We start from the raw sequence: 27,187 nt of genomic DNA, 5'->3' as shown, positions 1-27,187 counted from the left end.
GGGGGGGGGAGAAGAGGGAACTAAGCTTTAAAAGTTAACTACTTCCCAAACATCACCGGTAATTAACTAAACATGAGGTAATTATCCATAAAGTAGGACGTAGACAGTTTACCACAAATTTTAGAGAGACATACAGAGAAGGGCATTATTACACCGAAGTTTCCGCTACCTGTTACTATGTACTTTTCACCTCTGAAATCTATTTTAGAGTGTGTCTGTCTGTGAGTCCGTTTGTTCAAGAACTCCTCCTACGCTGTAAGAGCTTAGAGATACCAAATTTGATAGGCTGCTTCCCCTTCTCCTAACTTACAGCAAGGTCAGGGTTTGGTTGTGCCAGGACAACTGGAAGGCCCAGGAAAGGGACTGTTTTCCATAACATGCAAAGGGAGGGGCTGCTGGTCGGAGGGATGCGATACTGACAGAGGCCAGAGGGGGCAGCGAGCCCTCAGGGGAGAGCTATTTTGCAGAGTGTCCACTGGGTGCACAGTCCACTGCCCTAGGCCACCCCCCAGGGAGAAGCCAGTAGTCAGCCCCACCTCCTGTCCTGATTCCAGCACCCTTCTCCGGCCTCCTGCCTTGAACCTTCCACATCCACATGGCCCTGTCCCGACTCCTGCACCCCCTGCCCTGATGGACCTGGAAAACACCAGGTAAGTCTTCTAGCAAGAAAAAAACAATCCTAGACGAGAACCTTCTCATTACTTTGTGAATCTCGGAGGCTACATCTACACTCCAAGGTTGTGTCTAGACTGGCCAGATTTTCCAGAAAATCAGCCGCTTTTCCAGAAAAACTTGCCAGTTGTCTACACTGGCCGCTTGAATTTTCGCAAAAGCACTGACTTCCTACTGTAAGAAATCAGTGCTTTTTGCGGAAATACTATGCTGCTCCTGTTCGGGCAAAAGTCCCTTTTCCGCAAAACTGTCGCGCAAAAGGGCCAATGTAGACAGCTGAGATTTGTTTTGCGCAAAAAAGCCCCGATTGCGAAAATGGCGAGTGGGGCTTTCTTGTGCAAAAACGCGTCTAGATTGGCCACGGATGCTTTTCCGCAAAAGGTGCTTTTGTGGAAAAGCGTCCGTGCCAATCTAGATGCTCTTTTCCGAAAATGCTTTTAACGGAAAACTTTTCCGTTAAAAGCATTTCCGGAAAATCATACCAGTCTAGACGTAGCCCAAAGGTTTTGCGCAAAAACCGGCGGAGCGTCCACACCTCAAGTGCATTTTCGCACAAAAAAAAAAATAAAAAAATTGGCAGGACAGAGGGCTTTTGCCGGTAGAGTTATTCCTCTCCCCACAAGGAATAACTCCTTTTTGTGCTACAGCTCTTGAGCAAAGAGGCAGGTGTAGACGGCTCTGGAAGGGTTTTTGCGCAAGAAACCCTGATGGGAAAAAGCACAGGTGTTCTGATGGCCATTCACTCTTCTTGCGCAAGAGTCTCCATGCAGCGTGGATGCGCTCTTGCGCAAAAGCACATCGCTTTTGCGATGCGCTTTGAGGTCTGGATGAGCTTTTGCGCAGGAAGTTTTTGCAAAAACCCTCTTGCACAAAAACCCTGCAGTGTAGACAAAGCTCACAAGATACAGGTCATCACAGTTACTGTCTTTTCCCAATTCTTTAAGACTCTAAGGCTACGTCTACACTGGCATGATTTTCCGGATATGCTTATAACGGAATTTCCGTTAAAAGTATTTTCGGAAAAAGCGTATCTAGATTGGCAGGATGCTTTTCCAGAAAAGCTCTTTTTGCGGAAAAGCGTCCGTGCCAATCTAGACGCGCTTTTCCTCAAAAAAGCCCCGTTCGTCATTTTCGCGATCGGAGCTTTTTTGCAGAAAAGAAATCTCTGCTGTCTACACTGGCCCTTTTCCGGAACAGTTTTCCGGAAAAAGACTTTTGCCCGAACGGGAGCAGCATAGTTTTTCCGGAAAAGCACTGATGATTTTACAGTAGATCGTCAGTGCTTTTCCGGAAATTCAAGGGGCCAGTGTAGATAGCTGGCAAGTTATTCTGGAAAAGCGGCTGATTTTCCGGAATAAGTGGCCAGTGTAGACACGGCCTAATTGTACATCTCACGGATTTAGCCATAGAATGGCCCTTGTTACAATTTACAAATGGATCCAACATGTGTCTCAAAGTACGTCTCCTCTACCAGCCGGAGCAATGGGGCAGCGATCGATCCAGCGGGGGTTGATTTATCGAGTCTAGTAAAGACTTGATACATCAACCGCTGATTGGTCTCCTGTCAACACACTGCAGTGAAGACATTGTGGCAAGTAGATCTCAGTATGTGGACTGCAGCGACAGTCTTCACCCAGCTGAAATTGTGTAACTTAGATGGATATCCATTCTCATAGTGTCGACTAGCAACGGAAGCAAGTAGTCGAGTCCTATACTTGACTACTCGCTTCCTCTCTACTGCCTCTGTATCAAAGGCAGCAAGGGATGGGGGAAGAGGATCCAGTGCTGGGAAGAGCCGGTTTAAAAGCTGGTTCCCCCCCAACACAGTCTCTGCCGTGCTGCCTGCTCCCCCCCCCCCATGCTGCTGCCTTTATCAGAGGCAGCAGTGGAGGGTGGGGGTAAGGAAGGCTGTCACAAAACAGCCCTGTCTGTGGTGGCCCAGGCTGTCAGAGCTGCAGTGGTCCCCGCTCGCGCAGGTCTGGAACCCACCCCCGCTGTACGGTGCCTGTGTGCTTGGCTTCTACAGAGGGTCCCCGCTATAAGTCATCCTGCTATACATCCTTTCCATACTAAAGTTGTTGACATTTGTAGGAACTGATGTGTTATAAGTCCTCCCATTCCCCGCTATAAATGACGCGAAACACTTCCCCCCCCCAATTTGCTTAAATGGAAGTCAGCCACGGAAAAAAAATTCCTCGCTTGAAGTTGTTTCACTAGAAGTCCAAGTTTTTTGGAATATATCTTGGATTTATAGCGACGACCCTCTGTACTACATTTAAACTGCAGCGCGCCGCAGCGGGGGTAACTCTGGACCACCATGAGCCAGAACAAACACCTTCCCTTATCGACTAATCATGTAGTTGATACAAAATGTATTGACTACACAATTAGCCAATTACACACCTTTTAACCTCTTTAGTGTAGACCTGCCCTGAAGATTGAATCTGGGTCAATTATCCTGCAAGCTGCTTAACACTTTCTGGCCCAGTGTCACAGAAGTTTAGCTCCTGCATGGATTCTCTCATGTTTAATTAGATGTGATCTCTGTGTGAAACTTTTCCCACAGTCCAAGCACTTGTGGGGTCTCTCTCCTGTGTGGATTCTCTGATGAATAACAAGGGCCGATCCCGTTGTGAAACTTTTCCCGCAGTCTGAGCACTGATGGGGTCTCTCTCCTGTGTGGATCCTCTGATGTAAAGCAAGGGCAGCCTTGGTTATGAAACTTTTCCCGCAGTCTGAGCACTGATGGGGTCTCTCTCCTGTGTGGATTCGCTGATGTGAAACAAGCGCTGCCCTGTTTATGAAACTTTTCCCGCAGTCTGAGCACTTATGGGGTCTCTCTCCTGTGTGAATTGCTTGATGTATAACTAGGGCTGACTTCCGTACGAAGCTTTTCCCACATTCTAAGCACTTATGAGGTCTCTCGCCAGTGTGGATTGCCTGGTGCTTAACAAGATCTGACCTCCGTTTAAAGCTTTTTTCACAGTCCAAGCACTTATGAGATCTCTCCTTTGTGTGGATAGCCTGATGTCTAACAAGGTCAGACTTCGATATGAAACTTTTTTCACAGTTTAAGCACTTATGAGGTCTCTCTCCTGTGTGGATTCTCTGATGTTGAAGAAGGGTTGATCTTTGTACAAAATTTTTCCCACAATCCAAACACTTATGGGGCCTCACTCCTGTATGAATTGCCTGATGATTAACAAGGTCTGACCTCCGCATAAAACTTTTTTCACAGTCTAAGCACTTATGAGGTCTTTCTCCTGTGTGGACCGCCTGATGTTTAACAAGGTCTCCCCTCCGTATGTAACTTTTTTCACAGTTCAGGCACTTATGAGGCCTCTTTCCTGTGTGGATTCCCTCATGTAAAGTAAGGGCTGATCTGTTTCTGAAACTTTTCCCGCAGTTCAAGCACTTATGGGGTCTCTCTCCTGTGTGGACCCTCTGGTGTGTTATCAGGGCAAACTTCCACCTGAAACATTTCCCACAGTCGAGGCATTTGTGAGGTTTGGCTGCAGTATGAATTCTGTGATGTTCAATAAGACGAGAGATGCCAATGAAACTTTTCCCACACTCGAGGCATTTATAGGGTCTTTCTCCCGTGAGACTCCTGCTATGTTGAGTGGGTTGTGAGCTACAACTAAATCTTTTCCCACAGTCCAGGAACTTAGAGGGTTTCTCTCCTGTATGGATTAGCTGGTGTTTCATAAGGGCTGACTTCCAATAGAAAGTGGTCCCGCACTTTAGACATTTATAAGGTTTCTCACCATCATGGATTTTCAGATGTGTAGTGAGGTTTGTGCTAGTACTGGAGCTTTTCCCATACTTCAAAGGTGTAAACGGTCTCTCTCGCGTGTGGACTGCCTGATGTCTTTTAAGGTACGCGCTTAGTTTGAAACTTTTTCCACACTCCAAACATTTATAAGACCTCTCTCCCGTATGGACGGCCTGATGGGTAGCAAGGCCCGATTTCCGCGTGAAACGTTTCCCACAGTCCAGGCACTTATGGAATTTCTGAGCTGTGTGGACAGCCAGATGTTTGACAAGGTCCGACCTCTGTATGAAACTTTTCCCACAGTCCAAACACATATCGGGTCTCCCTTCTGTGTGAGTTGTCTGATGTTTTGTGAGCTCTGACCGTCGTTTGAAACCTTTTCCGCAGTCTGAACATTTGTGGGGTCTCTCTCCTGCGTGGCCTCTCTGGTGTGTAGTTAGTGCGGACTTCCAATTCAGACAGTTCCCACGGTCGAGGCACTGAATTGGTTTCTCTCCAGTGGGGCATGTTCCATGGTTATGAAGGTCTGAGCCATTATTGACACTTTCCCCACAGTCCAAGCCATGAAGGGGTTTCTCCTCAGTGTGGTCTGGTTCAGGTGTCCCAAGGGGCGATCTCTGAATGAAGCCTTTCCCATCCTGGAGGCAGTGGTAGGGTTCCTCCTCTTTGAGATCGATCAGCTGGATGGTGAGATCCTGGTCTTCTCCCTCACATTTAACAGATTCATCCACATTCTTCCCTGGAGCATTTCCCAGCAGCCTCTCTGACCTCTGCCAACGTCCCCCGGCTTCTCCTTGTTCCAGGTACGGCGGAAAATTCCCTTCCGCTGGTCCCACAAAGATCCCCCCTGGTTCCGCTTTCCCAGGAAGTTCCTGATATTGAGTCTCCTCCTCCTTCACATGCACTGTCCCATCACCTGCTGGGAGAGAGACAATATAGGCAGGAGTCACTGAGCTGGGGAGACAGAGGAACAGCACCAAGGGAAAACCCAACACACTGAAGATGCACAGACCGAGCACTGGGATTCTGCCTCTGCTTCCCACACAACCACTCACAGAGAAGGAAAGATGGGAAGGAAACTTCTGTTGCTAACAGGACGGGCGGGAAGCTGTGAACAGTATCAGCTGTGCAAACCACAGCCCTGCCTCGGGGTGAGATATGGCAGAACTCAGGGCACTTACTCACACCATATTTTTGGGACTTTCAACTTTTTCCTTCATTCCCCAGCCGGTTTCTGTGTGAGTCCTCACCTGTGCCGGTGCCTCTCAGGATCTCTCTTTCCTCCCCGGCCTGGAGGTCGGGCACCCAGGGCTCTTCCCCTCGTTCCAGCTGGGCGATCAGCTCAGGTTTGGGAAGGGGAAACCCTGCGCAGGGGGTGAAATCAGAGCTGGTCAGGGCGCATGGAGGATGGGGAGAGCATCTGTCCCAAGGGACATTCCGTGAGTGGAACCTGTCCCCGGGCTCTGCTGGGGAATGTGCAACCCAAGAGGACGGGAACATGGTCACTGAGCCCCCTGGGGAGGCAGATGTGTGGGGAGGTGAGAGGAATTGTGACGCCCTCCCTAGGAGTTCCCAGGATCTGGGCAGTCTGGGGCCCTTGCTGACACTCACAGCTCTGCAGTTAAACCCCTGCTTATTTCTAAACCTGCAGAGGTGAACATCTGGAGAGGTGAGGGAAAATGTTCCAGTCTCTCAAGGAGTTCCCAGGATCTGGGCAGTCTGGGGGAAGGGAGAGGTCTATCTGGTGCAATTAAACCCCTGCCTATTTCTAAATCTGCAGAGCTCAGAGACCGCCCTATGGCTGCAGCGCGTCCCAAGGAGGGAGGGAAACAGAGATTCTAGGTGCGAGTGAGGAACAACCCAGACAGGAGGATACATGGCCCCTCGCCTTGAAATCTAGAGGGGCCGGGTGGGGATGATTTAGCACGTCCATTAGGCTTTGCACCCTGGTCTCACTGCACAGGGTGCGGAGATGCAAGTCGCTCTCCCCCGGCAGCTGTGCCCATGGAACCCATTCCTGTCCAGGCCACCTGAGCAGGGAAGAACCTGACCCGTGTCGGACACGCAGACCCCACGGCTCCTAATCCCCGAGGGGCCAGGACGCCCTTACCCAGCGAGGTCACCGCCTCGTAGTTCTCCTGCATGACGTCCCTGTAGAGGGCTCTCTGAGCGGGGCCCAGCAGCGCCCCCTGCCCCGGGGTGAAATACACAGCCACCTCCTCGAAGGTCACCAGCATCTGCAACAACAAGAGTCCCTCACCCACTGCCTGCGGCCCCAGCCACAATCCCAGTCGTCACGGGAAAGGGGAAAATAAATTTCCAAAGCCAGTCTAGGGGGACCAGCGTAGCAGGAGTCCTGCCCATTCCTCGCCACACAAGTTAGGGCAGTTCAGGGGTGGGAGAAGAGGAGGGCTCCTTTTCCCACCCAGCACACGGAGCAGGGAAGGGCCGTTTCAGTCCCCACTCACCTGTCAGCCAGCGCTTGTCATAGGAAGCTGAGCTCTGAGCTGGGGCGAGGGATCCTGAGAGCACAGCAGCCTCCGGGCAGTCTGTTTAGGCCCCCCCGCCCTGGGAGTCTGGAGAACGTCCGCAGCCCTTTGCCAGGGGGGCTGTTTCCTTTTGCAGAAAAGGGGTAATTTCCCCTCCGGCCAACGTGCCTGTTCAGAGAATCGGCAGGTTCATCAAATCCTGACTTCTTCCTCCCCGCAGGGATAGGCGAAAAGTCAGAATAAGTTACCCACAGAAAAGAAAACATAACCATGCACTGGGGGCAGGGATAGCTCAGTGGTTTGAGCATTGGCCTGCTAAACCCAGGGCTGTGAGTTCAATCCTTGTGGAGACCGTTTAGGGATTTGGGTCAAAAATTCATCAGTGTTTTTGCCCCACTTGGACCTGCTGAGAAGGCAGGGGACTGGACTCAATGACCTTTCAAGATCCCTTCCAGTTCTAGGAGATAGGCAATCTCCATTATATAAAAATCTGAATTCTCAGCCCTCAGCCTTATTAGATGGGGCTACCTCTACCTCCAGGGCTCACCAAATAATACAATCTACTCACCACTGGTGAGTAGATTGTAACCCAGAAGAGCTGGGTTTGGGTGATCTGAGCATGTGCAGATCGCTGGACAGCGCAGCTGGCGAGCCCTGATCATTTCTAAAAGGAGGCCACTTCACAAATTTCTGAAGTGGCCCCGGGGCTGCTCTGGAAGGGGCAGGGCCAAGAGATTTCTCATGCCCACAGGCCCAGAGTGGCCCAGGGGTGGGGGAGTGTAGGAAGTCTTTACCACCAGCCTTTCCCACCCCCTTGGAGAGAATCACCAGCTGTTTGAAAACAGCTGTCAGTTTCCTCTAGGCACCACAGTGGGAAGAGACTTCATGCGCTCCCCTGCCCCACAGGCCTGAGGGTGGGCACCCAAGTCCCTTATCCCTTACCCCTGTACCCCTGCCAGGGGCACACGGCAGCTAGAGAGAAGCACTGATTGTTTTAAAACAGCCGACAGTTCCCTCTGATGCCGCACGTCCCAGGTCAGAGGAGGAGATTTTGGGTGCTGCCCCGTCCCCAGATCTCCATTGGCCTGGGGGGCTGGAGAGCGGCAGGACTGGATCCACCGGCTTAGCGGGCCGGATCTGGACCAGGGAGGCTCTTTTGCCCTGATCTATGCTGACAATTGACCAACAAAACTTTTGTCATGTCACAGCGCTTAAAAAGCCCCTCCCCCTCCCCAAAGGCAGCAGTTTGGCCAAGGCAAGTGACAGCAGCTGGCTGGAGGCAGGGGCGCTCTCCTGTTGGCAACGCAGCCCCCATGCCTAGGGGGTGGAGAAATTTCGGTGGCAAAAGCCCTGACCAACAGCACTTCAACGGCCTGGCTTGTAGCTCCATGAAGGGGCAAGGATCTGGATCATGGAATTCGTGGTTCCTGAGCCGGGAGAGGTCAGTCACCTGCCCCCCTTCTTGTGTGACCAGTTACAGAAGAAAATTCCCCACTGTCTGCTAGGGAGGGGCAGCCCCCATGTCTCCCCCCCCCCCCGTCTCCTGGTTCTCCCCACTCTCTCCCCCAGCCAGTCTCCTCTTGCTCTCTCAGTCCCCCCCTCCACAGCCCCCCCTCTTCCTTCTATTCAAGTCCCTTAATCGCCCCTGCCGCCTGACCCCCCCCCCCGCCCGCCGCATCGCCCCAGCCTCAAATGCATCCCCGTTCCGCAGCCCCCCCCCCCCCCCTCCACCCAGGCTGGCGGCAGCTGCCCCGGGCCCGGGCGGGGACTCGCAGCCAGCGGAGCAGCCCGGGGCCAACCCCTCCCCCTGCAGCCCGGGGGCACCGGGGCGCCGCTCCCGGGGGGTCTCTCTTACCTGCCCCCCAAGCGCTGCCCGCCCTGGGGCAGGGGCTGGGCCGGGCAGGGCCTGGCCGGGCTGGGGGCGCTGCCCGGGGAGAGGCTCCTGGGGAGGGAGCAGCGGGACTGGCCCGGCCGGAGATTCCCCCTCCCGGCTGCAGCCCGGGCTCCGGGGCCCCGCAGCAGCCCCCGCCGGGGCTCGGGGATCCGGCCCGGAGCCTGGCCCCAGAGTCCCCGCGAGCAGCGGCGGCGAGTCGCTTCCTGCGGCCGGGCCGGAGCCAGCGATCGCTCCCCCCGCGCCTGCTGCTGCTGCTGCTGCTGGGTCCTAGCGAGACACCCGGCGCGTTGCGCCTCCCAGCGGCCCCAGCCCAGAGCAGCCCCCCCGGGGGGGAGGGTGACGGGGGGGACCCACCTTTTCTAGGTCTGGGAGGCACAAAAGTGAGCAGCAACCGACCCCCCCGCATAAGAAACCCGAAAACACTTCACTGGCGCGGCCCCCCCCGAGAAGCAGAAAGACCCTCCCCCTATTCGACCGGACCCCCAAACCCTAGGGGGGACCGGGCTGATAGATGTGGTGGCTGCCCAGGCTCTGGGGTGAGGCCAAGACGAGGGATTCAGTGTATGACAGGGGGTGCCAGGAAGCGGGCTTGAGGGGTGGGATCTGGGCAGGAGGAAAAGTGCAGGAGGGGGTTGGGGCCATGGTGAGCTGCAGGAGCAGAGAGGTGGTGTGGGGCCCGGGGTGCAGGCTGGGGATTGGTGGTGGTGGTGGGGGGTCTGGGTGGGAGGTAGGATGCAGGAGTGAAGGGGGTGCAGAAATGGGCTGAGGTGGGGGGGGGGTCTGGTTGGGAGGTAGGATGCAGGAGTGAAGGGGGTGCCGAAATGGGCTGAGATGGGGGGTCTGGTTGGGAGGTAGGGTGCAGGAGTGAAGGGGGTGCAGAAATGGGCTGAGATGGGGGGTCTGGTTGGGAGGTAGGGTGCAGGAGTGAAGGGGGTGCCGAAATGGGCTGAGATGGGGGGTCTGGTTGGGAGGTAGGGTGTAGGAGTGAAGGGGGTGCAGAAATGGGCTGAGATGGGGGGTCTGGTTGGGAGGTAGGGTGCAGGAGTGAAGGGGGTGCCGAAATGGGCTGAGATGGGGGGGTCTGGTTGGGAGGTAGGATGCAGGAGTGAAGGGGGTGCCGAAATGGGCTGAGATGGGGGGGGGTCTGGTTGGGAGGTAGGATGCAGGAGTGAAGGGGGTGCCGAAATGGGCTGAGATGGGGTGGGTCTGGTTGGGAGGTAGGGTGCAGGAGTGAAGGGGGTGCCGAAATGGGCTGAGATGGGGTGGGTCTGGTTGGGAGGTAGGGTGTAGGAGTGAAGGGGGTGCCGAAATGGGCTGAGATGGGGGGGGGTCTGGTTGGGAGGTAGGGTGCAGGAGTGAAGGGGGTGCCGAAATGGGCTGAGATGGGGGGGGGTCTGGTTGGGAGGTAGGGTGCAGGAGTGAAGGGGGTGCCGAAATGGGCTGAGATGGGGGGGGGTCTGGTTGGGAGGTAGGGTGCAGGAGTGAAGGGGGTGCCGAAATGGGCTGAGATGGGGGGGGTCTGGTTGGGAGGTAGGGTGCAGGAGTGAAGGGGGTGCAGAAATGGGCTGAGATGGGGGGTCTGGTTGGGAGGTAGGATGCAGGAGTGAAGGGGGTGCAGAAATGGGCTGAGATGGGGGGTCTGGTTGGGAGGTAGGGTGCAGGAGTGAAGGGGGTGCCGAAATGGGCTGAGATGGGGTGGGTCTGGTTGGGAGGTAGGGTGTAGGAGTGAAGGGGGTGCCGAAATGGGCTGAGATGGGGGGGGGGGTCTGGTTGGGAGGTAGGGTGCAGGAGTGAAGGGGGTGCAGAAATGGGCTGAGATGGGGGGTCTGGTTGGGAGGTAGGGTGCAGGAGTGAAGGGGGTGCCGAAATGGGCTGAGATGGGGGGGGGTCTGGTTGGGAGGTAGGGTGCAGGAGTGAGGCAGAGGCCTGGGCGAGAGGGAGAGCACAGGAATAGGGTGGGGGTGTGGGGTCTGGGCTATGGGGGGGGGGGGCACTTATCTGGCACAGCTGCCCCAGGATGCACATCACTCCCTGTTCCCCACCACTCCCAGGCACCACCCTCTGCTGCTCCTATTGGCCGTGATTACAGCCAATCCCAGTAGTGTGTGTGTGTGTGTGTGTGAAGCCTCTAGGCTGCACTTTGCTGCACTGCGGTTTCCCGGGGAGAAAGGGGAGGAGGAGCAACAGGGCATGGAGCAGCTTCCTCCCCTCACCAGGCAGCGCCCGTGGGTCGGATCTGGCTCCAGCTTACCTAAGTCCAGCCTGCGATGCTCGAGGCTCCCTGCACCCACAGTGGGGACTTGGTGCTGGCAGAGAACGGAGCAGGGAACAGAGAAGGCTGGAGCACCAGCTCTGATTCCTTGATGCTGTGGGGAGGCCCGAACCTCATGGGCCGGAGTCAGGCAAGCCAGGGGTCAGAGCTGATCACCAGGTCATAGGTTTCCCCACCTCTGGGCTAAGGCCTTGCTTTGAGCTGCCTCAGAATGTTAGGAATCATTCAAAAAAGGATAAAGAATAAAACACAGGCTATCTTAGTGCCTCTATATAAAACCCTGGTACGCCCACATCTTGAATACTGTATACAGATGTGGTCGCCCCATCTCAAAAAAGATATAGTGGCCTTGGAAAAGATTCAGAAAAGGGCAATAAAAATGATAAGGGGTTTGGAATGAGTCCCGTATGAAGAGAGATTACAAAGACTTGGATTTTTCAGTTTAGAAAGGAGACTAAGGGGGAGGGGGAATAGGATAGAGGTCTATAAAATCATGACTGGTGTGGAAAAAGTGAATAAGGAAAAGTGATTTGCTTATTCCCACAATATAAGAACTGGGAGATCATCAAATACAATGAATAGGCAGCAGGATTAAAACAAACAAAAGGAAGTTTTTCTTCACTCAGCACACAGTCAACCTGTGGAACTCCTTGCCAGAGGATGCGGTGAAGACTAGGACTTTGTTAGAGTTCAAAAAAGAGCACGATAGATTCATGGAGGTTAGGTCCATCAATGGCTATTAGCCAGGATGGGTAGGAATGGTGTCCCTAGCCTCTGTTTGTCAGAGGCTGGGAATGGGTGACAGGAGACGGATCACCGATGATTCCCTGTTCTGATCCCTCCCACTGGGGCATCTGACATTGGCTACTGTCAGCAGACAGGATCCTTGGCTAGATGGATCTTTGGACTGACCTAGTGTGACTGTCCTTATGAGTGTGGGGCTCAGGGCACCCCCCTTTTCCGCAGGTGAGGGGCCCAGGGTACCCCTCTCTGCCCCAGGCCCTGCCTCGTCTTAGCTTGCCTCACCCCTGCCCTCAAGCCCCAGCCCTGCCCCATCACCATTACAACCCTTTCCAGAGAGGACTGATTACTTGGGGGGAGGAGGGAGCCAGGTGCAGGGAGGTGGCAGCAGCATTCAGGGTTCCACACTCACCGTGGTGCAGGGAGCCATGGGAAACAGTGACCTAGATGGGAGATGATCGACCAGGCAACCTCCTCCACTCCCTCTGCTCCCCATAGCTCCTGCCACCTCACTGAGTGTGTGTTTGGGGTGGGGGAGGGAGGAGAGAGGGGCTGACCCCTGCCAGACACTGCCCAGGGAGTGTTCCCGCTAATTTTTTTCCATCCATGGGTGGAATAAATTTTGTTATGTGCACTGAGGCATGTGCTGATATGCACCACCAATAGAAACACACGCTGCCGGCTGTGGGTGCTCAGCCAATCAGCCAGGAGGTCGTTTGATTCTCTCCTGGGTGGCTGCAGAAATGCTCATCTTAGAGGGAACACTGCCTCCAGGATTACCCCTCAACACACCTTGGGCCCTGAGGTTAACATGGGAGAGCATCCTGTAGCTGCCACAAGCCCCTGCATCGAGCCATCCTAATACCCACCGGTGCCACGCTGGGTCCCAGGAAATGGTGGGTATGACATGCCCCAGGGGCACAACCCGATCTGTTGTACTGCTTCATTCTCCATTCCCAGGGCATCTTTTATGCTGCTTTGCCTCCACACACCGCAGCCCGGCAGCCACTAGTCTGCAAAGTCACGCCCGGCTGCACTGAGCGCCACTAGCCAGCCACGCGTAAAGTAAACGGCACAGCAACATCAATCAGTTTTCTAGTCCCAGCCTTGCAACTCGGAAATGCGCATCTTGTACTGGCTGTTCCATTCACTATGCTGCACCAACTCAATAATGAGTTCCTCGTTCCCACAAAGGGCGTGGATTAGGGCCACAGCCTCGCTATTGCAAGTCGAAATCCCCCCGCTTCCATCCTTCAGTGAACACAAACGGGTTGAGACCAAACAATAAAGCCAATTTATTAACAAGAGCCAGGTAGCTTTTAAGTGAGATTACAAGAGAGAAAGGTCCAAATTGGTTACAATAAAATTCAAAAGTTAAACACCCAGGCTGTGTCTACACTGGGCCACTTATTCCGGAAAATCAGCCGCTTTTCCGGAATAAACTGCGAACTGTCTACACTGGCCCTTGAATTTCCGGAAAAGCAACGATGCTCTACTGTACAAAATCAGCCGCTATTCCGGAAAAACTATTCTGCTCCCGCTCGGGCATAAGTCCTTATTCCGGAACAGTTCCGGAAAAGGGCCAGTGTAGACAGCCCAGTAGTCTTTTCCGGAAAAGCGCGTCTACATTGGCCAGAGACGCTTTTCCGGAAAAAGGGCTTTTCCGGAAAAGCAGCCTGCCAATGTAGACGCTCCTTTTCCGGAAAAACTGAAAACGGAATAGTATTCCGTTTTAAGCAGTTCCGGAAATTCATGCCAGTGTAGACACAGCCCCATTGTAAATCCCCAATTTTACCAAGCTCAGTCAGATTTGGAGCAAACACCTTTTTTTTCATTCCACCCATTATTGGGGGGCAGTTCACAGTTCCTAGTACGCAGGCTGGATTTCCTTCCAACCTCGCTCCACCTTCCCCAGGCCAACCCCACTGTTGTTTTTCAAGCCATCTTGTTGCCTTCAGAAAAGAGGGAGAACACCCTGTAAATCAGCAGATATCTGCAGGTATCCACATCCACAGATAGGAATGTGGATATCCATGGCACATTTTTGCAGATACAGAGGCGGATACAAATTTTGTATCTAGAACCTTGCAAATCTGCAGATAGTCATACTCGCACCCATGGATGTGGATATGATATCCGTGATTCAGTTTTGCAGATACAAATTTTGTATCTGCGCAGGGCTTTAAAGATGGGGGAGAAGAGGTAAAAATGGTCCCTAGTTTTTTCCACCCCCTCTTTTCATTGATGTTTACCCCCAGCTGAGGGGCAGGCGACAATCAGTCTGTAGCATACATGAACTTCCATCCATCCTTCTGTTGAATTGTAATTGTCTTGTTCACAGCTCCCCTGCTGATAAATGCTGGGTGAAGCAATTAATGGCCATTTGGCGCGTGGCTCTGAGGAGGTAGTCTGGACGTCTTCCACATTTCCGACAAATCTCAGTAACAAACATAGAGCAAAATCTCAGAACTCCATGCACAATGGCGAGACACACATTTTATCAGGACAATAATACTCAGCAGACGATGAATTTTTCATGGATAACCTCACAAGGCATGCGTTGTACAAAGTGTATCGTAATTTTTAGAAAGTGGTGACCATAGTTTGGACATTAGGAAAAACTTCCCGTCAAGGGGGTTAAGCACTGGAATAAATTGCCTAGGGAGGTTGTGGACATCATTGGAGATATTAGATAAATACCTATCAGGGTTGGTCTAGATCCGTGGTGTCCAACACACTAGCCACATGTGGCTTTTGGCAGGTTGAGTGTGGCTAGTTAGCTCACACAATTATTAACATTTTCCGAGTAATGTGGCTAGTTTGCCACATTAGTGACTACTGCTTCAGAACTGGTTGGGCACCATGGGTCTAGACAGTACTGGGTCCTGCTGTCAGGGCAGGGGACTGGACTCGATGACCTCTTGAGGTCTCTTCCAGTTCTAGTGTTCTATGATTCTATCATAGTGTTGACCCCGTAGTTCTCAAAGTTATTTCATTGGGTTCATCTTCCTTGTGCTTATCACCCTCCTTCCCCCCCACCCCGCCCTGCCAACATGAACCATGATCCAGCTTTGAAGGCAGCAGCAGCACCAACACCCTCACAGACGTAAGGGTGATCACGTGAAAAGTGGTATTTGTCAAGATCACAGAAGACTTCATATGATACCTGGTCCCATATGAAGAGGGATTAAAAAGACTTGGACTTTTCAGCTTAGAAAAGCGGAGACTAAGGTGGGATAGGATAGAAGACTATAAAATCATGAGTGGTGTGGAGAAAGTGAATAAGGAAAAGTGATTTACTTACTCCCACAATACAAGAACTAGGGGTCACCAAATGAAATGAAAAGGCAGCGGGTTTAAAACAAATAAAAAGTTTTTCTTCACTCAGTGCAGTCAGCCTGTGGAACTCCGCCCCCCCACGCAAGTTGATCCAGCCCAGATAGGCCCTGTCGCTTTCTCCCACTCCCAAACCAATCAGGGTCTGTGGGTGGGAAAGGGCGGGAGTGTTCTGGCCCCGCCTCTTCCGCCTGAGGCCCCGCCCCTTCTGGGGCAGCCCGGGGCCACTTAAAACATTTCTGAAATGGCCCCTGGTCAAAAAAGATTGCCCACCCCTGATCTAGACAGAGCTTTGTCCTGCCATGAGGGCAGGGGACTGGACTCAATGACCTCTCGAGGTCCCTTCTAATTCTAGGAGTTCTGATTTGTACCAGGGACAGGGAGACGGAGGCAAGATTTCAGAGAGTTTTAGCTGAGTGGGAAGTTTGAGGCGCCTAGGAAAGGTCAGAAGGTCTGGGTGACCTCACTGGGCTTTTCCATTCCAGACCACATGGGCATTGTTTCAACCTTCCCTCTGCACTGGGCTGTCATTGAATGTGAAACAAAGGATGCTGGAAGTGGGAGGAACTAAATGCTACTTTATTACTGCAAAGGACAAGCAAAAGCCAGACTCCTTTCCCCACCCCCAGCCCAGCCCGCTGCTGCGCCTGACTCTCTCATAAATTAGCAACACTAACCCTACGCGGGGGGAGAGAGAGCAGGGATTGCAAAGAGCTCAGGTAGGAGAGATGCAGTGTTGGGTGAGCGGGGCGGACACATTCGCTGCCATCTTCACGCAGGACACTGCGGTAGATGAGGGAAGGGGCGCTCAGCTGGGCTGTCAGGTTCCTCATCTCTTTCTGGCCTCCATGATGGGAGTTTGCCTGGTTTCCAAGCTGCCCAGGTCCCCTGACTTCTCTGGCCTCCTTCTCTCCTCTGCCCAGCCTCGTCTTCTCAACAACCAAGGAGACTGCCTCCTCCTTACAACATTCCTCTTGGGCATGATTCACAGCACTCTACAATTCAGGCATAGCTTGACTAATGTTCCCTCCAATTTTTTTCCCTCCATGTGAGGAATACATTTTTTTCTGTGCACCAAGGCATGTGCGGATGTGCACCACCAATAGAAACATGGGCTGCTAGCTGTGGGCGCTATGCTAATCAGCTGGGCAGGCACCTGGATCTTGCCTGGGCAGCTGCCCAAACACTCAAACTTACAGGGAACACTGAGCTTGACTCAACACTTGCAGGGTAATTCCTGTTACACTTGGGCACTGCTGCAGCGATGGAAACTAATCCTTGTCATTGTTCAAAGAAAAAAAGAGAAAGGTTCACATTAAATTAAAAAGGACTGTTCTGGCAAATCAACATTTTGCCTCATGAAAAATCCAAGCGACATCCACACAGACTATCTCATATCAAAATACGGGACCAAATGGCCTTTGGGAACAGAAAACCTCCCCACAATCTAGGGCAGGCTAGAAAACATTTTCACATTCATAAAGTCTCAAGATCCGGAAAAGAAATATTCCCATTTTCTTCGGAAGGGGCTTAATCTGCTTCCCTTCTCGCCTCGTTATGTGGTCACTCGTTACAAGAGTTTTAGCATCGTAGTCACCAAACCAAACCAAACCAACAACCCATCTACAAATGATCTGGACTAGACAGACACTGGAAGCAATCTGACCAAGAAATGAAAACGGCGCCGTAAGATGAAAAAGATCAAACTGGGCCTTCAGTCTCATTTGGATTCCCTTCCAGCTCTGTGACACTTTCTTCTCCAGATCCCTGGCGTCTGACCTATGACCACAGACTCCATACTTACAGCTTCTTCTGACAGAAAACAGGACAACAGGGTCAGTACCCACATTGGCTCTTTCTCTAATGTCAGACAGCGAGGAATGCACTTTGCAGTGTTGACCTCCACTTCCTTTGAAATGAGATCTTTTCTTTCAAGGTTCTTCATTTGCTTTCCACTCGGCTTCTTCCTCATTGGATGGGTTAGAGAGGGCTATACACAATGTGAACTTTCGCTACATGACAACTAGAGAAGTGAAAACAATGCGTGTCGTTTAAACGCCAACTACACACTTACACATTGAACACCACCTTGATCTACCCTAACACACAAGTGAACTGGCATGAGCTGGCACCTGATCTTCCTGGTGGAAGATTCGAGAGAGGGGCCAGCTAATCCCATAGAACTTATCATAGAACTCAGAGGCTGAAGTGGTGGAGGCAGCGGTGGGATCTCCAGGCCTCCCATCAAAGGCCCTGTGGGAATCAGCCCCTCTCAGTGGCCCTGTCAGAATGCCGATGGGGCAGGCAGAGGGGGTGAGTGAGGAGAGGCAGCATCTCTCTACCCCAAACTCTCCCTCACCTCTTATCCCCTGACTCCCAAACACTCGATAGCTCCCACAACCCCCACCATTCAATTCCCAGTGTCCCCCCCAGAACCCATCACCCTGGTCCCTTCATGTCTGATTCCCCAGACATTCTCCACCACCCTGGGGGGCAACTGGGGAGGGGAGGAGTTAGCAGCTCCAGGAACAACCCCTGCAGGGCGCAGTCCCAGGTCAGTGGGGGAGCCCGGCTCAGGGGCTGGTGGAAGATGGGGGAGGAGGACAGGTGTTTAGAGTGAAGCTGAAGCCGGGTCCACGTGTCCTTCTCCTCATCTCCATGGCGGGGGGATCCTGGCAGGGAAGGGAAGGAAAGGGAGAGGGGGGAACTTCAGCCAGGCAGAGGAAGCAGCTGGAGGAGTTTCTCTCTCTCCCTCCCCTCATCTGTGGCCCAGCAGCTCAGCAGCCAGGGTGGCAGCAGGGAGGTGGAGCTGATGGAAGCGTCCCTTCCTCTGCCTGGGGTTTGCTGAGACCAGGCAGAGCCAGAGGGTCACTGACCAGCTGCCGCTGGATCCTTACCCCAGCCCCGGGCAGCTGGGAGCCCCCTGCCCCTAATGGGTGTGAGAACGAGGGGATGGGTCTATCACCATGGCCTGCCCCAGCCAGGGCCCTGAATGTCCCTGCTGTGGGGGGAGTCTCTGATGTCTAACATGGTGTGAGCGCCACTTGGAGCGTTTTCCACACTGAGAACAGCTCAGAGGTTACTTCCCTGTGCGGATTTGCAGGTGCCTGATACTCCGGGAGCACCCAGCGAAGCTTCCCCCACATTCAAAGACTCTCTGTTGTGTGGATCACTGATGTGTGAGCTTGCATTGAGTCTTTTCCCGCAATCAAGGTATTCCTAGGGTCGCCTATCCCTTTGTGAGTTCTCAGGTGTTTAGTAAGGTAGGAGCTCTTCCTGAAACATTTCCCACAGACCAGGCATTTATGAGGTTTATAGCCTGTGTGGATTCTCTGATGTATGATGAGGTTCGATCGCTGAATGAAACTGTTCCCACAGTCCAAGCACTTATGGGGTCTCTCGCCTGTGTGGATCGCCTGGTGCCTAATAAGGGACGACCTGTTTGTGAAACATTTCCCACACTCTACACACCCGTGGGGTCTCTCTCCTGTATGGACAGCCTGATGTCTAACCAGGGTTGATCTCTGAATGAAACTTTTCCCACACTCCAAACATTCATGGGGTCTCTCTCCCGTGTGGATCGCCTGGTGTCTTAGGAGGGCGGATCTGTGTGTGAAACTTTTGCCACAGTCCAAGCACTTATGAGGTCTCTCTCCCGTGTGGATTCTCTGGTGTATAATCAGGGCTGATCGCTGAGTGAATCTTTTCCCACACTCCAAACATTTATTGGGTCTCTCTCCAGTGTGGATTGTATGATGGGTACTCAGGGATGACTTCTGACTGAAACATTTCCCACAATCCAAACATTTGTAAGGTCTCTCTCCTGTGTGCATTCTCCGATGCTTAGTAAGGTAGGAGTTGTTCTTGAAGCACTTCCCACAGTCCAAGCATAAGTAGGGCTTTTCCCCCATGTGGATTCTCCGATGAGCAATAAGGTCGGAACTGAGAACAAAACTCTTTCCACAGGGCAGGCATTTATAGGGACTGTCTCCTGTATGCATGGTCCGATGTTTGGTGAGATAGGAGCTGTTCTTGAAACTTTTCCCACAGTCCAAGCATTTATAGGGCTTCTCTCCTGTGTGGATTGTCTGATGGGAAAGAAGGTTTGTTCTCTGAATGAAACTTTTCCCACAATGAAGGCATTTATGAGGTTTATTTCCTGTGTGGATTCTCAGATGTCTAAGAAGGTGTGAGCGCTGAATGAAACTTTTCCCACAGTCCAGGCATTTATAGGGTCTCTCTCCTGTGTGGATCGTCTGATGTGTGATCAGGGCCGATCTCTGCGTGAAGCTTTTCCCACAGTCCAAGCACTTGTGGGGTTTTTCTCCCGTGTGGGTTTTCTGATGCATAATCAGGGTGGTCTTCTGACTGAAACAGTTCCCGCACTGGAGGCATTTATAGGGTCTGTCTCCCATGTGGATTCTACGATGCTTAGTAAGGTTGGAGCTGTTGCTGAAGCTTTTCCCACACTCCAAGCACTTATGGCGTCTCTGTCCGGTGTGGGTGGCCTGATGTGTCAGAAGCGCCGACGTCCAATTAAAACACTTCCCGCATTCGAGGCAGGGGTAGCGTCTCTCCCCTGTGTCAATGCTCCCGTAGAGGTCAAGGTTTGCGCTGTTACGGGCTGTCTGATGTGTAATAAGGTGTGATCTCAGAATGAAGCCTTTCCTATCCGGGAGGCACTGATAGGGTTCCTCTTCCTTCAGACTGGTCAGCTGGGCGGGGGGATCTCTGTTTCCTTCCCTACACAGAATAGATTTATCCGCTTTCTTCCTTGGGTGGCTTCCCAGCAGCCTCTCTGGCCTGTGCCAGTTTCCCCAGGCGTCTCCCTGTTCCAAGTACTGGGAAAAGAGCTTTTCAGGTCTTCCTGCAACATTTCCCCATGGTTCCACTTGCCTAGGAAGTTCCTCATCATTTCCCTCCTGCTTCTCACTCTCTGTTTCATCACCTGCTGGGAGAGAGACACAATCCAAGAGGAGTCGGTGAGCTGAGGAGAAAGACGAACAGCACCACGGGAAAATACTCTGCAGTTGCACAGGCTGAGCAATGGGATTCTGCCTCCACTTCCCACACAAACACTCACAGGGAAGGAAACTCCTGCAACTCACCGCCCTGAGCAATATCTGCTGGCTACAGCCCTGCCCTGCGTGAGTGGCAGAACTCAGGGCGCTTACTCACACCACACTTTGGGGATTCTCAACGTTTTCCGTCATTCCCCAGCTGGTTTCTGTGTCAGTCCTCACCTGTGCGGGTGCCTCTCAGGATCTCTCTTTCCTCGCTGGCCTGGAGGTCGGGCACCCAGGGCTCTTCCCCTCGTTCCAGCCGGGTGATCAGCTCAGGTTTTGGAACGGGAAACCCTGCGCAGGGGGTGAAATCAGAGCAGTTCAGGGCGTGTAGAGGGTGGGGAGAGCATCTGTCCCAAGGGACATTCCGTGAGTGGAACCTGTCCCCGGGCTCTGCTGGGGAATGTGCAACCCAAGAGGACGGGAACATGGTCACTGAGCCCCCTGGGGAGAGGCCCCGACGTCTGGGCAGGTGAGGGGAATTTTTACACCCTCCCTAGGAGTTCGCAGGCCCTGGGCAGTCTGGGGACCTTGCTGCCACTCACAGCTCTGCAGTTAAAGCCCTCCCCACGGCTGAAGGAAGTCTCAAAAGGGGGTGAGAGGAGAAAATGGGTTCTGTGTGCAACTAAGAAACAAGGCACAGCTTCTCTCTCTTGAAAACATGAGGGGTGGGGATGATTTAGCACGTCCATTAGGGTTTGACACCCTGGTCTCACTGCACAGGGCACAGAGATGCAAGTTGCTCTCCCCCGGCAGCTGTGCCCATGGAACCCATTCCTGTCCAGGCCACCTGAGCAGGGAAGAACCTGACCCGTGTCGGACACGCAGACCCCACGGCTCCTAATCCCCGAGGTGACCCTTACCCAGCGAGGTCACCGCCTCGTAGTTCTCCTGCATGACGTCCCTGTAGAGGGCTCTCTGAGCGGGGCCCAGCAGCGCCCCCTGCCCCTGGGTGAAATACACAGCCACCTCCTCGAAGGTCACCTGCATTTGAAACCAGAAAGGCGAGTGATGCAGGATCCCACCCTCACCCTGCTCTGAGCAGCCAGGTAGCTTCAGGGGGTGGGGAGAAGGTGAGAGCTCCTTCTGCCTCCTCGGGTCTTCTCATGTGCCACGTCCCTCCCAGCCCTACTCGTCAGCCTGTGGAATAGGGACCCCCAAGAGCTTCCCTTCATGTTCCACAGCAGCCTCTGGCCAGCAGCATCAGGCCCCAACCCAGCCCTGCCCACGGTGGAGGGTCCTGATTCAGAAATGGGGGAATATCTCTCCCACCCCTGCCACGTCCCGCCGAGAAAATCAGGCCTGGGCTGAATATGTCCCAGCAGATTTATCACATCCTGTCTCCTCTCTGCCTCTTCCTCCTGCGTGTTTCCTCCCCCTCCCCTTGCACAGCAAACACACCTGAAAACCCCCTACCTGAGCGGACTCCATCCCAGCCATTGCCCGGCCCCTGGCAGACGGGCGCTCTGGGGCGAATTCTCGACGTGTCTCCTCGGCCTGTCGGAGCGAGAGGGGAGATGGAGGAGGTTATAGAAGGAGACTGAATTTATTTCACATGCTAATCCCTCACGGGCTCTCCCCCAGCAAACAGAAGCTCTAAAAGAAACCCAGTTTAGAACATAAGAACGGCCTCACTGGGTCAGACTAAAAGTCCATCCACCCCAGTATCCTGTCTGCCAACAGTGGTCAATGCCAGATGCCCCAGAGCGAAGGAACACAACAGGTAATCCCCACATGATCCCTTTCCTGTCATCCATTTCCAGCCTCTGATAAACAGGGGCTAAGAACACCATTTCTACCCAGCCTGGCTAAAAGCCATTGAAGGACCTAACCTCCATGAATTTATCTAATTCTTTTTTGAACCCTGTTAAAGTCCTGGTCTTCACAACATCCTATGGCGAGGAGTTCCACAGGTTGATGACTGTGTGAAGTTAGTGTATCATCACCCAGGTCAGGTTCCTTCCAGCAGTAGTTTTAAACTTTTCCCGTAACAGCATCTCTGAGCTGAATGCTAGAAAAAGACCAGAATCGAAGGAGCCGCTTTGGGGAATCCTTTTGTCATTGTCCCCCAAGGGCAGGGTGTCCCCCCAGCAGCATGGGGACTCGCTCGGGACCAGACCTGGCTTTTCCTCTCTCAGATTCTCCCCTAGGAGAGTTGGTCTACCAGGGTGGGGTGCAGGGATATATATCCGGGCCGGGCTGGGAGCTGGGAACCTCCCTCCACACTTATTGCTCCAGCTTGTTTCAGTCTGGTCACGCTTGGTTCCTATCTCCTTCCCTCTCTCCCATTTCCTCTGCCAGGTGACTGTTCTCATCTGATCTGTGACTGCCGATGCTCACAGCAGCAGGAGCCCCGCAGACCACCGGGAGCAGAAATGCGGCAAGAAGCGGCTGTTTTTCCAGAGTCCTTTTTCTGTCGGGTCCCAGCCTTCCCCCCGCCCCCCGAAGTCTCACCCTCCAGACTCTCCAGGCGCCAGCTGGGCCCAGAGGGGCTGGGACAAAGGTCTCTTCCCTGCTGTCTAAGAAGCAGAGTCTCAGTCTGGGATCCCAGGTCAAAATGGAGGCGGCTGCAGCTTCTGACTCAGGACTCTGCCCCCAGGGCTGTGATAACAGGAGTAGGGAGAGAGACACGCCCAAGCTTCTCCGCTCCCCGAGCCATCCCCGGAGCCCTTTGCTGGCAGCAGCTCCTGTCTGAACTTCCCTGTCCAGCTCTGCAGGCCCCAGAGTCAAGCAGGCAGAGGCTCATCCCACTGGCCCATCTACACACACCCCTGCCAGAACCAGCAGTGACTCCAGTTTGACACCGATGTAGCGAGATCTAAATCTTGCCCAGCAATCGAGCGAGGCCCCCAGCAGCCCTGTCATGTAAAAAACAGAAGGAAAGGTGGGGGTATTTCTGTATTAAGCTACACTGCACTGCTATTTTGGGATACCAGAGTCTCACGAAATAGCTATCCCGCATCTTCATAGGAAGCCCATTATTTTGGGCTTGCCCTTCCGACATCCCTGTAAACCTCATTCCACGAGGAGTAAGGGAAGTTTCAGAACAGCGGGTTATTTCGAAATTTGGCGCTGTGTAGACAGGGCCAAATGGCGACATAAGCTATTTCGAAATAAGACCGAAATAAGATGCACAATTTGCGTCGCTCAAATTGTGTCGCTTATTTCGAATCACGGTACAGTGTAGACGTAGCCTTTGTCTCTTTTCATTGGCAAATAGGGCACAGACTTTCTGCAGCACACAATCCTTTAAGGCGCACACAACAATTTTTTTTAATTGTATCCTTTGGTATATATAGTGATAGAAATGTAGCTGTGTTAGTCTGGTGTAGCTGAAACAAACCCCGTTGTCAGCTTTGTCCACATAGTCACTCTGCTGATACCATTATTGGACCTAACCAAGTGAGTTATAAGATCAAGAATACATATTCCTGCGCATCCAGAAATATAATTTATGCAATCATGTATATGCCGAAAGTGTCCGTCTGCTATGTACACTGGACAAACGTCTCAGACACTTCGCCAAAGGATCAATGCCCACAAAACAGATATTAGATAGGATCACAAAGAAAAAACAGTTTCTTGCCATTTCAACCAGAAAGGACACGGTCTCAACGACTTAATTACCTGCATCCTGCTTCAGAAGCCTTTTAAATCTGCACTTGAAAGGGAATCCTCTGAACTGTCATTCTTGCTAAAATTCGACACTCTACGCGTCGGTCTCAACAAAGACCCTAACTATCTTACCCATTACCAAGATAGCTTCCCCAATTATCACCTCTAATACCATTAGCTCACAGACATTTACCATCCCCCCTCTGTTCTGAAATGTGATTTGTCCTTTTCATATGTGTTCATTTTTTTAATTGTATCCTTTGGTATATATGGTTGTGACTATTTTTTTCTACTATTTGATCTGAGGAAGTGGGTCTGGCCCACAAAAGCTCATCATCTAATAAACCATCTTGTTAGTCTTTAAAGTGCTACATAGTCCTGTTTTTTGTTTCAGCTACACCAGACTAACACGGCTACATTTCTATCACAACACGGAGAGCAGCGCAAAACACTATCACGACAGTTTTTGGCACAGGGATGGCCATCTTCTCAGGCCTTTTCCTCATTACTGAAACCGAAGTGCTTTGTTCTCACGAGCGATGTAAAATCCCGTTTAACCAATTAACTGGTGAGACATTGTGATTAACTGCTCCAGCCCACTGCTTAACCATTCAAATCCCTACTCCTCATGGTGTTTTCACCTGCGAATCGCTCCTTAGTGAAGTACGGAAACCACTTCTCTCCACAGCGAGGGGAAAGGCCTACGGGCGAGACTCACAAAGGATATTATGCTGCTGAGCCTCACAAGCAATATTCCTCTCAATTTTCCCATCCATGTGCGGATTACATTTTGTGATGTGCACTGAGGCATGGGCCTCAGTAGACACACATGCTGTGGGCGCTCTGCTAATCAGCTGGGTGGATTAGAAACTCTCCTGGAGGGGATGCCCAAGTGCAGTTTGCAGGGAACACTGCCACAATGTTAATCTGTTAGACGCCTAAGCTATGTCTACACTGGCAGCTTCTTGTGCAAAACCAGCTGTTCTTGCGCAAAAACTTGCCTGCTGTCTACACTGCACGCACGTTCTTGCGCAAGTAAATTTACAGTATAGCATTGTAAAACAGGGCTTCTTCCAGAAGAGTTATTCCTCTTCCCACGAGGAATAAGCCCTCTTGTGCAAGAGCTCTTCCACAAGAGGGCAGTGTAGACAGGCAACATGAATTTCTTGCGCAAGAAGCCCCTATGGTTAAAATGGCCATCAGAGCTTTCTTGTACAAGAGAGTGTCCACACTGCCACGGATGCTCTTGTGCAAAAGCACATGCCAGTGTAGACGCGCTCTTGTGGAAGAGTTTTTCCACAAGAACTCTTCTGCAAAACAGTTCTTGCGCAAGACGCTGCCAGTGTAGATGTAGCCCTAGAGAGTCACGGCGAGTCAGGGTGATCCACAAAGCGGAGTCAATGAGTAGGAGTGCCTAAGAACAGAATCATAAAAAGCAAAGGCGCTAAGACAGTGATCCCCAAACTTATCAGGGTCATGCCTGCCCCCTTCCTGAGCCAGAATTGGGGACAGCCTGGTCGGCAGGAGGGAATGAGGAAGCCGTGGCTGGGACCACAGCAGGGATGGGGTGGGTCAGAGGCTGGCTACTAGGGATGTTAGTGTTATGAATAGTGATAGAGATGTAGCCGTGTTAGTCTGGTGTAGCTGAAACAAAATACAGGACTATGTAGCACTTTAAAGACTAACAAGATGGTTTATTAGATGATGAGCTTTCATGGGCCAGACCCACTTCCTCAGATCAAATAATGGAAGAAAATAGTCACAACCATATATACCAAAGGATACAATTTAAAAAAAATGAACACACATGAAAAGGACAAATCACATTACAGAACAGAAGAGGGATGTGTGGGGGGGGGGAAGGAAGGTGAATGCCAGTGAGTTAATGACATTTCCCCTTCCCCACCTCTAATATCATTAACTCACTGGCATTCACCTTCCTTCCCCCCCCCCCCCCCACATCCCTCTTCTGTTCTGTAATGTGATTTGTCCTTTTCATGTGTGTTCATTTTTTTTAAATTGTATCCTTTGGTATATATGGTTGTGACTATTTTCTTCCACTATTTGATCTGAGGAAGTGGGTCTGGCCCACGAAAGCTCATCATCTAATAAACCATCTTGTTAGTCTTTAAAGTGCTACATAGTCCAGTGTTATGAATAGTTATTCATTTAAAAAGCTAATAAGCCTGGGTTATCGGTTACTCCAAACAATTATACCTCCCCTTTGCTGCCTTTGATACAATGGGGGCGGGGGAGAGCCAGTGTTCCATATGTGCCAGTTTCGGTGTCATCTCTCCCCCCACCGGATGTCTCCAATAGAGAGGTGGCAGTACAGAGGATGAGGGTGGGCGGGAGCAGGTGCACGCGGAAAGCTGGCTTTCAAGCAGGCTCCCCGCACATATGGGCTCCCACGGAGCTACCTGCCCTCCCTCCCTGCGCTGCTGCCTCTGTAGCAGAGGCAGCAGCACGGGGAAGAGAGGGCAGGCAGGAGTCGATACACGCAGGGAGCCAGCTTTTAAGCCGACTCTCCATGGCCACACAGAGGCAGTGGGGGGGGGGGGGAGGAGGGCAGGCTTAAAAGACGGCTCCCCATATGCACCACGGAGCCGCTTGCTCCCTGCACCGCTGCCTCTTTTTCAGAGTACTGGCTCCCTGCCTGATAAAAATTCAAGCGGTTACACATTTACAGAAAACCACAATAGCTCACATCCCTACTGGCTATCAGCCCCGCTCCCGCAACCGAGGAGGGCAGCCGGATCAGACTGCCGTTTTGAGCAGCCCAACTTGTAGAAAGCGATCAGTAGAAAAACCACTATCTAGATCTGCAGTGAGCACAGAAGGGTAAAGTGGGCATTTTAGCGTGCACAGGATGGGGGATTACTTACAGAAATTTTCAATGACAAAAGAGAGGAAATCACTTGTTACTGGAAGTCCAAAACGGCACAGAATTTTACAAGATACCACAACCCTTTTAGATCTATGGGTCCTTTCAAAAAACTCACAGCAAAAATAGGAATGCGGTCTACAGGTGCAGAAACAGAAAGGCAAATAGAACGAATGCAAACTGCATTTTTTTTTTAAATTCCTGAGCTTTCAATTCTTGTGACCGTCAGTCCATCTTGGGGTTGTATGTTTAGTTAAAAAAAAAAAAAATATAGCAGAAGTTTCCTTTTGAGAACGATTTCATACAAATGCCCCAACAGACAGGTTTTTAAAGAGTATTTTGACTCCCAGAGGGATTTTTAAAAGGATTGAGGGGCACTTTTAATTCTGGCTTTTAGTGCACAATGAGGAATTCTACGTACAAGCGATGACATATGAAAAACCACT

General features: G+C 52.1%; 1 protein-coding gene across 7 annotated transcripts; it reads right to left on the bottom strand.

The window, feature by feature from the left end:
* Positions 1–25,623, bottom strand: LOC142823231 (uncharacterized). 7 transcript variants are annotated; one of them, XM_089770767.1, is made up of 4 exons: positions 21,659–25,623; positions 6,558–6,684; positions 5,698–5,811; positions 1–5,366 (listed from the first exon to the last, which is right to left on the bottom strand). In XM_089770767.1, the coding sequence occupies exons 1-4, from the start codon at positions 21,680–21,682 to the stop codon at positions 3,163–3,165; spliced, it is 2,469 nt and encodes an 822-aa protein (XP_089626893.1). In that variant the 5' UTR covers positions 21,683–25,623; the 3' UTR covers positions 1–3,162. The 7 variants fall into 7 exon arrangements, with proteins under 7 accessions (XP_089626893.1, XP_089626894.1, XP_089626898.1 ...); XM_089770768.1 differs by having other exon boundaries at positions 1–5,363; XM_089770772.1 differs by lacking the exons at positions 5,698–5,811; positions 6,558–6,684; positions 21,659–25,623 and adding exons at positions 18,454–20,130; positions 20,423–20,536; positions 21,106–21,583 and having other exon boundaries at positions 1–4,898.
* Between the last annotated feature and the right edge of the window lie 1,564 nt (positions 25,624–27,187).

This window comes from Pelodiscus sinensis, chromosome 19, assembly GCF_052426305.1.
Source record: "Pelodiscus sinensis isolate ZL-2025 chromosome 19, ASM5242630v1, whole genome shotgun sequence".
Classification (NCBI taxonomy): domain Eukaryota; kingdom Metazoa; phylum Chordata; order Testudines; family Trionychidae; genus Pelodiscus; species Pelodiscus sinensis.
The sequence above is the reverse complement of the archived record's forward strand: the minus strand, read 5'-3'. Positions and strand labels throughout refer to the sequence as shown.

Coding starts and splice junctions, on each gene's coding strand:
- LOC142823231 (XM_089770772.1), bottom strand. CDS start 21,232: ATGCAGGTGACCTTCGAGGAGGTGGCTGTGTATTTCACCCAGGGGCAG. Junction 20,537..21,105: donor CGAGGCGGTGACCTCGCTGG/GTAAGGGTCACC, acceptor CCCCCTGCGCAG/GGTTTCCCGTTCCAAAACCT. Junction 20,131..20,422: donor CCTGAGAGGCACCCGCACAG/GTGAGGACTGAC, acceptor TCTCTCTCCCAG/CAGGTGATGAAACAGAGAGT.